General features: G+C 37.7%; 1 protein-coding gene across 1 annotated transcript; it reads right to left on the bottom strand.

Moving 5' to 3' along the window:
* Nucleotides 1-9,620: 9,620 nt before the first annotated feature.
* LOC128226163 (uncharacterized PPE family protein PPE12-like) lies at nucleotides 9,621-10,868 on the bottom strand. Its single transcript, XM_052936058.1, has one exon. The coding sequence runs from the start codon at nucleotides 10,866-10,868 to the stop codon at nucleotides 9,621-9,623; it is 1,248 nt and encodes a 415-aa protein (XP_052792018.1).
* Between the last annotated feature and the right edge of the window lie 3,496 nt (nucleotides 10,869-14,364).

Below are 14,364 nucleotides of genomic sequence, written 5' to 3'. Positions count from 1 at the left end.
AGTCAGGTAACATTCAATATTTGTCCTTTGTAAAACGATTGTACATATACATGTCTAGGAATAAAAACATTAAACATTTTTATATAATGAAAAAAGTGATGATGTCACATGGGACACCCTGTACGACAAGGCCGCGAACATTGCCGCCGACGCTGGTGTTGATCCGTCCATGGCCAGGAATGTTGGGCGTCAGCAAAACCGCGCCAATGCTCCAGCACATACTATTTCCGAGTATTGGAAGGTAAACATGTACGTACAGTTCCTCGATCACTTGATCATGGAGCTCAACGACAGGCTTATACGGGGCAATGATAGATTTAAGGTTCAGTGGCTGATACCATCTCGGGTTAGAATCTATAAAAACTTTAATACAACTCTAACCTTTATTGCATTTGTTCAATGCAGTTTTTGTCTGATAGGTTTTCGTGATGTTCAACAAACATAACAACTTGATCGATTTGTATAGAAGGGTTCAATAATCATAAATAAATGATATTGAAACCACTAACATAATGTATTGGTATGTCGGATGTTTGAGACAACTAAAAGTAGTAACTCAATTTATGGTGTAATTTATTTGTCTTCATGCCTTGAAATCTATAGAACAAGCTATGTCATAATTTCAATTGTTTCATCATAGGTGCAGAGAACAAATATACCCGTTGAACAGTGCAGGAAATTATTTGGAGGGGTTCAATCAAGTTTGGACGTTGACGAGGCGAGTTTTCTAAGGGAATGTACAAGGTGACGAACTTGGTGGACAGACCCAACATTTGCAGATGGCCGCCCAGGTGCTCCAGTGGAATTGTCTGATAGCCTCCATCTGGCTAGGCAAGAGTCATACCCGAGCATCAGAGTGTGCATGATGCTTCTAATTGTGATGCCGGTGGTGTCCACGGCGACCGCGGAGAGGTCATGCTCTACCATGCGTCGTGTAAAAACATATATGAGGAGCACCATGGGAACTGAGCGTCTTAATTAGCGGTCTCGGGTTAATGAACATATACCAGGAGAAAGAGATCAATGTGGAAGAAGTTGTTGATACATTTGTAAATAGAAAGAGTCGCAGGCTTGCATTGATCTTTAAAGCGTAGAGAGAAAATGACAATATTTTTTTCCCGTGTCAATCATGTATTTTAGTTTTTTTACGTATTGGTAATTAATGTTTTTTACTGTAATTTTGTTACTTGTTTTTATTATATAATTACTCAAAGTCGCTCTGTGAGCACCCCTAAATACATTTCTTTTCCGGGGGATGTCCCCCGTACCCCTCCTCCAAACTCCCCCAGGGCGTATACCTCAAAACAGCCTGGGAACGCCCCTGTATAGACAGTGTTAACCCAGCAAATCAATCAATCATTCCCTTTTTTAACCATTTATTATATAACCATTTATTATATAAAATTCTATGGAACAAATTCATCTTCATTTTGTGTAGGTTTACGATCTAAATCTAGTTATACATGTGAGTTCAATATTCAGTCCGTTCCAAACTATTATAACAACAGTGTTTTCTTTCAATTAAATTGTGTTCTTTGTTTCACAAAAATGTTTTAAACACGCACTCTTACTCCCAAAAAGATTTACCATAATTAATATAATTGTGTAATAACAAAAAGGATGAATAAATGTAAAAAAACAAGGTTTTTATGAAGGATTCCGAGTTAAATTAGAAAGAAATGTGAAGAAATCACGGTATTTCTACCTATTGAGACGATAGTATATCACAATTAATCTTTTAGCAATCACCAATCATTTAATATTGTTGCGTTTTCAGCTATTTAAATACACGGTTACAGTCTTGTAATCAGTAATAAATATTTTCCATAAATGCATTTGTAAGGAAGTAGTTCAAGGTTTATCACTCAAAATGTATGTTTGTTATATACATGTGTATGCATTGATTTTGAATAATAGTGCAACTTTAACAATTTCTAGTGAAAATGGTGCATTTCGGGCGTATTTTATTACTCTTTTTCTCCTATATTGAAATAAACAGTAAACTTGGATGGTTTTTTTTTTTGGGGGGGGGGGGGGGTTGTAAACAGCCAATTTTTCCAATTTCCATTTCTACACGTGAGTCACTTTCTGCTACACATTAACCCCTAATAGGCCTTTCTTAATATTAACCTCATGAATAAATCACGAGGTGCCCAGAACGAGGCTCGGATGGGTCAGATGTAAACATTGCTGATAAGCAGAATGGCTTACCATAGTAATCATGTATTATTCCGGACATAACCTTTTCTTTTCTTGAAATATATAGAAAGGAACATTAATTTTCTTCTGGGAATGAATCAATACATTCTAGCTACAATATTTTCAACGAGGGATTTTTCCATAGTCTTAAAGATAAGTCCTTTTTTAATCCTTAACATGTATACATAATGCAACTTCATTTACCATAAAATCTTATCATATTTAGAGAAACTGGATGAGTATTTAGTTGTATTGATACAAAGCTCTAATCTCAAAATAAATACCATGACTAATTAGTGACCATAAACCATCTATCTGTTGATCTATTTACGTTGAGGGCCTTGCAAATTGAATAGCATGGATATTTATCCTTCAATTAATCCAACATTAGAGTCTTGCATCTGCTGTATGTTTGTGTAAATAAATCACATTTTCATACCATTCAAATATACCAGCAAACATGATCACATCGGGCCGATGTCGGCTGAATATCGGCATATCGGCCCGACATCGGCCCGATATGGGCATATTGACTGAAACATTGTATGTGAAATAATATTATATGATTTAAATTTGAATGTTTAAACATAATAACATAAACAGTAGCTTTTGTTTTTTTATGGACAAAAACATTTTTTAAATATGTCAATATCGGTCCGATATTGGCCCGATGTATACTCGGTATTGCTTCAAGGGAGAGCAATGCAAATGTTTCAACTTTCACTAGCAGTTCATTCCCCTGGCGATTAATAAATATTTAAATTCATTATCATTAAATAATGAAACCAATTTAAGTTTATATGGTTATTTTTCTGTAATTATGTAATAATTCTGTAATTAAAAGATTCAGTTCATGTTTATTTGATTTTAATCTACGAAATTATTTAGATTTATATTCACTGTGGTATTTGTGCCATTTCAAAGAGATGGTGCAAGTCAAATCATACTTTTGGTATTTATCAATGGTAAGTTATGTTTGAGCGTTGTTGAGCGCATGAATATAAGGAATTATTATAGTACTATTCTGTTAATCTATAGTTTTATCCTCGAAAGTAATATAAATACTTTTATTTCGAGTAAATAAGTTGAAAAGGAATTCGTGTAATATATTTTCGTGACTAGTTCTCTTTGTTATTTTATGAGTTTGATTAAAAACTACATTTAGGTAGCATGTGCATACAAAAGCAAAGTATTACTTTGATGATTTGGGTTGGTCTGAACGATTAATTTATCTGCTTCCATTGTAGACGAATTTAAAAAGAACATTTTGTTATTAATTATGAATCATAATTGACATATTGTTATTTACAGTATCGTATATTGTGGAAAGATCGATCGAAGTTGCAGAGAGCGGACAACTGCAAATTGAGACTCTGAAATTGAGGAATAAAGGCGATCATAGGGGAGGTATGTCTTTACGTCCCAATTGTAACCATTTATATTGAACTTGTTCATACTATATGTTAGTTGCAATCAGTCTGTCAGGATGGTGTGCATTTATATATATTTTTGTGAAGCAAATTAATTAATAATACATCTGTTCATGACGTAAGATCGAAAGTATTAATAAAAAGCAGGTCATTTAGGCTATTTCACACTTAAGAAAAAGCAGGTTGAGTATGCCAACCTTTAAATTTACCTGAATGGGGATAATGATCAGGATAACCGACTAATGCATTTGTAACTGTAACAAAATGTGATGCATTTTCCGAGGAAGCGTGTTTTAATCAGATGAGGATGAATAAATGTCAGTGACAACACCACGAAGGCATTTGAAGGTGACAGTGGCGATGACAGGACTGTTCTGCAGGCATCACAACAGTTACTACAAGATACCCCAACAGTTGCACCATCTCTACAGGTATATACCGCTATTAAACTTTGTTTCAAGCATAGTTCAATATATAATCCCCCCAAGAAATATGCGAAGGGTTGTAGGCAAATTTTATACAAACAACACACACAAAAAATCATTTCACATTTAACAAAAGCCCAATTAAAAAATAAGAATACCAAATTCCTTGTAAATTCATTTTGTAAATACCCATATCCTGAAAAAGACTTATCTCCATCTATGTATTAACAGTTCATGCAATTTTCTAGAGGATGTCGTGAAATTCCGTCGTTTCTCACAACAGAGGTACGAGCGACAAATGCCGCCTGGATGAAGACAGCATCGGACAGAGATGGTGGGAGGGGAATGAGGCAGGCGCAAATATTTGCGTGAATCCTTGGAACACCGGGATGAAAAAAACAAACAAACATTATTATGTTTAAAACGCTTAATGTTTAATGCAGTAGCTTTACCTTAAGTATTGTTCAATGAAATAACTTTCATTTCAAGTCTTATTTTGTTTGTTTATTTATACAGTAACAGCCTGTGTGTAATATGGCATGTCTATGTATTATTACTTGTACATTTTGATAATACTGTTCAGGGGTATTATCCACATTCTGTGATAATCCAATTGTTTAAATATTTATAGCAATGATAATCATAATAAAAAATTATAGCATCAAATAACTTATTTTCTTAGGTAGTAATTTTTGAGTATATAATATGCCTGTAAGGTTACGTTGATTTTCTCTGCATTATTATTTTTTCTCTCTGAAGATAAACCAAGACAAAATCTTGTGTTTAACTATCATGTTCTGTTGTCATTGAGTATGACAATCCAGCTGTATGAGAATAAGGACGAAATAGGAAGGATATCGGCATCATGCTGGCTAAATGTCGGCTATTAAAAATATGCCGACATCGGCCCAATGTCGAGCCGTGTTGCACATCCGACATCGGCCCGATGTAAATGCCGATGTCGGGCCGATGAATCCCAGCAAGCATTTTATATCGGTCCGACGTCGGGCCGATATGGAACACTTCATCGGCCCGACATCGGCATTTACATCGGGCCGATGTCGGATGTGCAACACGGCTCGACATCGGGCCGATGTCGGCATATTTTTAATAGCCGACATTTAGCCAGCATGATGCCGATATGATATATATACCATTTGTGTTATATTTTCTTTTCAGTTTAGCCACTTGAGTCAGTATGGAAGGTTACTGGAGGTTGTTACAAATCAAGAAGAAAGTCCAAAGATCCATATTATTTCCAGGTAGTTTAAATGTACATGTATAAATATTAAAAGAAAACTTAGCGCTAACATTGTTTGATATATATTCAAAGTGTTATGATATAAATTGAAATTTACTCTAGCATTAGACTCAGTATATTATTATTTTAATTTCAGACAGCATAAAAGGAAAATGAACATGGCTCATGCGTAAATGTACATATATATAGGCGTAACACTTTCAACGTGAAAAGTCCAATGTATTTGTTATTTTTTAGATTGATACAAAGACTCATTTTTTGTCGGAAATGTGGAATTGCTATGTATCTACAATTGTATAGGCGCAATGGGGTGAACGTAACAGTACTGAGGTTATCTAAAAATGACGATTAAATAAGTTAAACTGCAAAACATTTTAAACAACCTAGGTACGTGAGGCATGTAATTCACGATTGAAACCTGAAAAGGCGGGTGAATGAAAGTACATTGTCTATCGAAATTCTATATGACAATTGCGTCTCCATGGAATAAAATATTTTCTCCGCTTGCACTTCAAAGAATTGTCCTCCAGAGTATATTAAATTGTTATTAAGTGCTTTTATGAATGTTCACCGTAATCCTAGCTAAATTGCATTCATAAAGCACACAGGAGAATTAATTTCGCAATATTTTATTATTCAGAAAACCTTTTCACAGCTATTGAACGAAAACAATTCTAGACAAATATAGATGTGGCAGGTATCGCTCGTTTTGTGTTTTATAGACAATATTGGAGTGGCTGATACCGAACGTGTTGTGTTTTATAGACAATTTTGGTGTGGCAGATATCGAACATATTGTGTTTTATAGACAATATTGGAGTGGCTGATATCGAACACATTGTGTTTTATAGACAATATTGGAGTGGCTGATATCGAACGTGTTGTGTTTTATTGACAATTTTGGTGTGGCTGATATCGAACATGTTGTGTTTCATTGACAAATGTTGGTGTGGCAGATATCGAAGGTGTTGTGTTTTATAAACAATATCGGTGTGGCTGATATCGAACGTGTTGTGTTTTATAGACAATATCGGTGTGGCAGATACCGAACGTGTTGTGTTTTATAGACAAATGTTAGTGTGGCAGATATCGAACGTGTTGTGTTCTATAGACAATATCGGTGTGGCAGATACCGAACGTGTTGTGTTTTATAGACAAATGTTGGTGTGGCAGATATCGAACGTGGTGTGTTTTATAGACAAATGTTTGTGTGGCTGATATCGAACGTGTTGTGTTTTATAGACAATATCGGTGTGGCAGATATCGAACGTGTTGTGTTTTATAGACAAATGTTGGTGTGGCTGATACCGAACGTGTTGTGTTTATAGACAAATGTTGGTGTGGCAGATATCGAACGTGTTGTGTTTTATAGACAATATCGGTGTGGCTGATATCGAACGTGTTGTGTTTTATAGACAATATCGGTGTGGCAGATAGCGAACGTGTTGTGTTTTATAGACATTATAGATGTGGCTGATACCGAACGTGTTGTGTTTTATTGACAATTTTGGTGTGGCAGATATCGAACGTGTTGTGTTTTATAGACAATATCGGAGTGGCAGATATCGAACATGTTGTGTTTCATAGACAATATAGATGTGGCAGATACCGAACGTGCTGTGTTCTATAGACAATATTGGTGTGGCGGATATCGAACGTGTTGTGTTTTATAGACCAACATAGGGGCGGCAGATAACGAGCGGGTTGTGTTTTCTAGACCAACATAGGCGCGGCAGATAAAAATGTTGTGTTTTCTAGACCAACATAGGCGCGGCAGATAAAAGTGTTGTGTTTTCTAGACCAAAATAGGCGCGGTAGATAGCGATGGTGTTGGGTTTTCTTGACCAAAATAGGCGCGGCAGATAACGAACGTGTTGGGTTTTCTAGACCAATAAAGGCGCGGCAGATAGTGAAAGTGTTTTGTCTTCTAGACCAACATAGGCGAGGTAGATAACGAACGTGTTGTGTTTTCTAGACCAACATAGGCGCGGCAGATAACGAACGTCTTGTGGCTTCTAGACCAACATAGAAACGGCAGATAACGAACGTGTTGTGTCTTCTAGACCAACATAGGCGCGGCAGATAACGAACGTGTAGTGTTTTTTTAGCTGGTCTTATTAAAATACAAGTAGATCTTAAACAATGCATTGTGATCCAAATGAGTATATGGAATGCAAAGTGGCCTACTGGATTTGGAGGACGGTTCCACCTTTTCATCTTCTGATCGGGACTATTGGAAATTTAATCAATGTTATAATTCTGCTCAGATATCGTATTCGTCAATATTCAACAAGTTTGTATCTTCTGTTTCTTGCGTTTGCAGACTTGACATTACTGTGGACCTCCACGTTTGTTGAAATGTATACACGTCTTGCGAATATCGATGTAGCTAACGTTTCTAACTTCTTGTGTAAAGTTTTGCCATGGGTCAATTACGCGTCTGCAACATATTCGATCTGGCTTCTGGTGATACTGACCCTTGAAAGGGCTATAATGACCAGATCTATTGTATTTGCGAGGACGAAAATGACTCCAAGAAATGCAGTTCTAGTGTCATTCATACTGCTACTGTTTTGCGCATTTTCATGTTCGCACTACTTTGGCGGCTTAGGATTGGTTCAAGTTGCTTCAAACTCTTCTACTCCTTCCTGGAAGTGCATTGCATTATCGGATGAGTTATCACACTTTTATACTCACTACTGGCCGGTGATTCTTTTTGTAGGCTTAAACATTATTCCAACAGTAATTATAATCATTGGAAACATCGGCATAGTTTTCAGTGTAGTTCAACAGAAGAGGAAGTTACAAAGAGTGAATCCTACAAATACTGTTCAGAACGAAAGCATCTTAAAGAAGAGAAAAACGATGACAAAACTTTTATTTTTGATATGTGGATTTTTCATTGTGACAACATTACCATACACATTTTACAATGTATTGGCACACAGAACAGTAGCAAATGATGAGTTAGAAGAGGCACGAAAGGTGATGTACGATGCGATTCTGCTGAATCTAGCTTACTGTAACTTTACGTTCAATTTCCTCTTCTATTTCGTCAGCGGAACCTTGTTCAAACAAGAGTGGAAAGCGTTTGTTGGAGAGACAGTAAGGAAAATTCGACGTCTCTGTTTGCGAGAAACACAATAAACAGACCGGAACAATACGCTGACTTTGGCCAGTAGATTAAATCCGTAGCATAACAATAAACTACCGATCTAGATCATCAAACGTTGAAAGTTTCCGTAGTGATGATTTTTTTTTAATTTAAAAACACTGGACAAGTACACGAGACATCGTAGTTTTAAATGTTGATGTAGCTGGTTAATATTTTATTCTACTGTAAGTTGTATTTTATTCTGCCAGAATATTGTATTTATACTTGTACACTAACTTTCTTTTCTTTATTCTACTTACAACTTGCAACTTAAAACTTGTTATTAATGTTACTTCGTGTTTCATGTTACTTCATATTTTTAATCAATAAATGTTGCTGGACTATTGCGAGGCTGATATATTCAATGACCATTCCAGCCTTTGTTTTATCCACTGACCGTTCCAAGGTTGACAGCTTCACTGAGCGTCCCTAGTTTGACTTCTCCACTGACCGTTCTAATGGTGTTGATATATGCACTGACCGTCCAAAGAATGATATATACACTGACAGTTCAAATGTTGATTTCTCCACCGACCGTTTCAATGTTGATATATCCACTGACCGTCCAAGGTTGATATCTCTAATGACCGTTCCAATGTTAATATCTCCACTGACCGTTCTAATGATGTTGATATATTCACTGACCGTTCAAATGTTGATATCTCCGAGACCTAAGGTTGTTATCTCCACTGACCGTTTCAATGGTGATATCTCCACTGACCGTTCTAATGATGTTGATATTTTCACTGACCGTTCCAATGTTGATATCTCCACTGACCGCCCTAAGGTTGTTATCTCTACTGACCGTTTTAATGTTGATATATCCACCGAACATTTCAATGTTGATATCTCCAATGACCATTTCAAGGTTGTATTGCAATGACCATTTCAAGGTTGATATCTCTACTGACCATTTCAAAGTTAATTTCTACACTATCCCTTTCCAAGTTAATATGTACACTGACCATTTCAAAGTTAATATCTACACTAACCGCTTCTAAGTTAAAATCTCCACTGACCGTTCCAAAGATAAAATCTCCACTGACCGTTTCAAAGTTAATATTTACACTGACCGTTTCCAAGTTAAAAGCTCCACTGACTGATCAAGGCGATATATCCACTGACAATTTCAAGGTTGATATGTCCATTGATCACTTCAAGGTTGATATCTCCACTGACCGTTCCAATGTTGTTGATATCTCCAATGACCGTTTCAAGGTTGATATCTCCACTGATCGTTTCAAGGTTGATATCTCCACTGACCTTCCAAGGTTGATATCTCCACTGACCGTTCCAAGGTTGATATATCCAATGACCATTCCAATGTTGATATCTCCAATGACCGTTTCAAGGTTGATATCTCCACTGACCATTCCAATGTTGATATCTCCACTGACCGTTCCAAGGTTGATATCTCCAATGACCGTTTCAAGGTTGATATCTCCACTGACCATTTCAATGTTGATATCTCCACTGACCGTTCCAAGGTTGATATCTCCACTGACCGTTCCAAGGTTGATATCTCCACTGACCGTTCCAAGGTTGATATATCCACTGACCGTTCCAAGGTTGATATCTCCACTGACCGTTTCAAGGTTGATATCTCCACTGACCGTTCCAAGGTTGATATCTCCAATGACCATTCCAATGCTGATATCTCCACTGGACATTCCAAATTTGATGTCTCCATTTACCATTTCAAGGTTGATTTCTCCACTGACCGTTCCAAGGTTGATATCTCCACTGACCGTTCCAATGTTGATATCTCCACTGACCGTTCCAAGGTTGATATCTCCACTGACCGTTCCAAGGTTGATATCTCCACTGACCGTTCCAATGTTGATATCTCCACTGACCGTTCCAATGTTGATATCTCCACTGACCGTTCCAATGTTGATATCTCCATCGACCGTTTCAAGGTTGATATCTCCACTGACCGTTCCAAGGTTGATATCTCCACTTACCATTTCAAGGTCGATATCTCCAACGGCCATTTCAAGGTTGATATCTCCACTGACCGTTCCAAGGTTGATATCTCCACTTACCATTTCAAGGTCGATATCTCCAACGGCCATTTCAAGGTTGATATCTCCACTGGACATTCCAAATTTGATGTCTCCACTGACCGTTCCAATGTTGATATCTCCATTGACCGTTTCAAGGTTGATATCTCCACTGACCGTTCCAATGTTGATATCACCACTGACCGTTCCAAGGTTGATATCACCACTGACCGTTCCAAGGTTGATATCTCCACTGACCGTTCCAAGGTTGATATCTCCACTTACCATTTCAAGGTCGATATCTCCAACGGCCATTTCAAGGTTGATATCTCCACTGGACATTCCAAATTTGATGTCTCCATTTACCATTTCAAGGTTGATATCTCCAACGACCATTTCAAGGTTAATATCTCCAAGAAATGGTTGATATCTCCACTGACCATTTCGAGGTTGATATCTACACTTACCGTTTCCGAGTTGAAATCTCCATAGACCGTTTCAAAGTTAATATCTACACTGACCGTTTCCAAGTTAATATCTTAACTGACCGTTCAAGGGTTGATATCTACACTGACTGTCCAAAGGTCGATATCTTCACTGACCGTTTTAAAGTTAATATCTCCACTGACCGTTTCAAAGTTAATATCTTCACTGACCATTTAAAGGTTAATACATTGAATGACAATTTCAAGGTTAATGTTGATATCTTCACTGACCGTTCCAAGGTTGATATATTCAATGACCGTTCCAAGGGTGATGTCTTCACTGACCCTTCCACGTTGAGATCTTCACTGACCGTTCAAAGGTTGAGATCTTCACTGGTCGTTCAAAGGTTGAGATCTTCACTGGTCGTTCGAAGGTTGAGATCTTCACTGGTCGTTCGAAGGTTGAGATCTTCACTGGTCGTTCGAAGGTTGAGATCTTCACTGGTCGTTCAAAGGTTGAGATCTTCACTGGTCGTTCAAAGGTTGAGATCTTCACTGACCGTTCAAAGGTTGAGATCTTCACTGGTCGTTCAAAGGTTGAGATCTTCACTGACCGTTCAAAGGTTGAGATCTTCACTGACCGTTCAAAGGTTGAGATCTTCACTGACCGTTCAAAGGTTGAGATCTTCACTGGTCGTTCGAAGGTTGAGATCTTCACTGGTCGTTCAAAGGTTGAGATCTTCACTGGTCGTTCAAAGGTTGAGATCTTCACTGGTCGTTCAAAGGTTGAGATCTTCACTGGTCGTTCAAAGGTTGAGATCTTCACTGGTCGTTCAAAGGTTGAGATCTTCACTGGTCGTTCGAAGGTTGAGATCGTCACTGGTCGTTCAAAGGTTGAGATCTTCACTGGTCGTTCGAAGGTTGAGATCGTCACTGGTCGTTCAAAGGTTGAGATCTTCACTGGTCGTTCAAAGGTTGAGATCTTCACTGGTCGTTCGAAGGTTGAGATCTTCACTGGTCGTTCAAAGGTTGAGATCTTCACTGGTCGTTCAAAGGTTGAGATCTTCACTGGTCGTTCGAAGGTTGAGATCTTCACTGGTCGTTCGAAGGTTGAGATCTTCACTGGTCGTTCGAAGGTTGAGATCTTCACTGACCGTTCAAAGGTTGAGATCTTCACTGGTCGTTCAAAGGTTGAGATCTTCACTTGGTCGTTCAAAGGTTGAGATCTTCACTGGTCGTTCAAAGGTTGAGATCTTCACTGGTCGTTCCAATGATGATATATTCATTGACCTGTCCAACGCCATAACCCAACATCTACTGATAACAATATTTTGATATCGATGTTACCTGTTGCGTGTCGCCTTTAACACATGTGAAATGTTGCCTGCTGGGCTCGTCCAGATAGATTCCACAGTATTGTTCTTAGCCGTAGATTACTGACTTGAGAACAACTTACCATTGACACTGTAGGCGGATGTGCGTTCATAGTATAATATTCCGTTATAGACGGAAGTACGTTCATAGTACGTTGATGTACATGGTAGGTAATATGCAAATTAGCATAGCCCGGTCTGTGGTTTGAGAATTTACTGTATATTAAGACCAGTCGACGCCTTCAGGGTTGAGCATGCTTTTCTCGGAAAACCTATGAACGCACATCCGCCTACAGCGGACCGTTACAATACCAAGCTAACATTTGACCTCGCTTCGATGTCGCCTCGACGTCGAACTCCGACGTGGGTTTGACTGGAGATTTTGGGGGACTTCGTAAAGTGATTTGACATCAAACCAGACGTCGAGGCGACGACGGAATTACGACCATTTTAAACGTAAATATATTTCGGCAAATATTATATTCTCTCTTTGCCGGTGACATTGACGTATTAAAATGCAATTACTTTGATTTCAACGTATTGAATAAACTTGAACAATTTTAATTGATCTTGTTTTAATAAACAAAGTAACAGGTTAAATAAAATACTAGGTGAGTGCCATGGATCACAGAGTCACTGTGCCATGGATGGAGAAAATTAATCTGGCTCGGCACTAACCAAGTATTCTCAATATATCGGTCCGAAATTGGACCTCTATATTTTCCGAGCGGTTCAAATATTCAGCTTTGTCTTGTTCCCGAAGTTTGAATATGCGCCGAAATAAAATGCATGTTACAAGATACTGACGATGTTTCTTATTTTACATTGTTCATAAAAAATGTCAGGTATTTAGTGAGATTTAATTCTTTGGAAACCATACATGTCAGATGAAAATTCAGGCAGAAAATGACAATAAAATGACAGGCGCCCGACGAGTACCCCACCTCGAGACGACGTAGTAAATCAAAGTCGCACGGGCGTCAGGGTTTTCACGTCGCCTCGATGTGGGACTTAGGTCGATTATGGTCGGTCACGTCATGAACAAAATCTCACGTCGTACCGACGTCGGGTTAGTATTGACGGTTGCCGTATAGGAGGAAATAACCTCCTCCCAATTTGCAAACCAAATACACCAGCTTTCCCGAATCTTGCGTCACAAATAATATTTATCTATTTAAAGAGACTACGACCCGAATAGCGCTTACGTTTTGAGTTACTGCATACCGCTTACCATCCTATCGAGTCTCGAGTACTCCAGAAACGTCACCAAATACTTCGTACACAGAAGAGGGATTTCAGCCTTTTTAAGACTGCAACAATGATTTTAAGGTAAAGATCACAAACAAAAAGTTACTAAGACAGTCCAATCAATCGCCAAATAATAATTCTGGTATACTTCATCGGCTCACCCGATAAATACCCAGATAAACTTCCTTCATCCACGACACTAACCTAGTATTCTGTCTATGTATTCACCTTTTCCTATGACAAGAATAATTCCTTCTTATATTGCTGTCTTGGTTACCTTACTTTATTATTTGTGGCAGTGTCAAGGTATTGACCATTTATGTCAGTATTTAAATACTGACAATAGTAGAAGAAGAAAAAAACACAATTCAAAATGATATTCTTTCAGGTAATGCATGCTGAACGTCTTCAAAAATGAACGAGTCCACTTGAGGACACAGAATACTTGAAAAAGCACAAGCAAGAGGATACGACACCAAGAGTTGTTCAACTATGATAGTGTAGTTATTTGATGATGATGGATTGATTAAAAATAAAAAAAATAAAAATAAAGGCACACTTTGTAAACGGTGTGAAACAGCGTCATTGCCCTGGACGTTTGTTGTGGACATGACTTTTTCATCTAGTGTGAAAACGACAATCACAATGAAACAATATACTTAAATATAGATTTGTGTGAAAATATGAAAAACAAAGTTGACATTTTCTTTTTCAAATACTTTATTTAGCTATCTATACATCGCCCGACGACCATGATTGAACAGTGAATAGAAGCGGATGGTTCTACACATTGATAAAATGTTAGAAACATTAAATATGAAGAAACTCTTGTATATAAGTTACTTA

This window comes from Mya arenaria, chromosome 3 (genome assembly GCF_026914265.1).
Source record: "Mya arenaria isolate MELC-2E11 chromosome 3, ASM2691426v1".
In the NCBI taxonomy this organism is placed as follows: Eukaryota; Metazoa; Mollusca; class Bivalvia; order Myida; family Myidae; genus Mya; species Mya arenaria.
Note: the sequence above shows the minus strand (reverse complement) of the source record. Positions and strands in the feature narration are given on the sequence as shown.

Coding starts and splice junctions, on each gene's coding strand:
- LOC128226163 (XM_052936058.1), bottom strand. CDS start 10,868: ATGGTCGTTGGAGATATCAACCTTGAAATGGTAAATGGAGACATCAAA.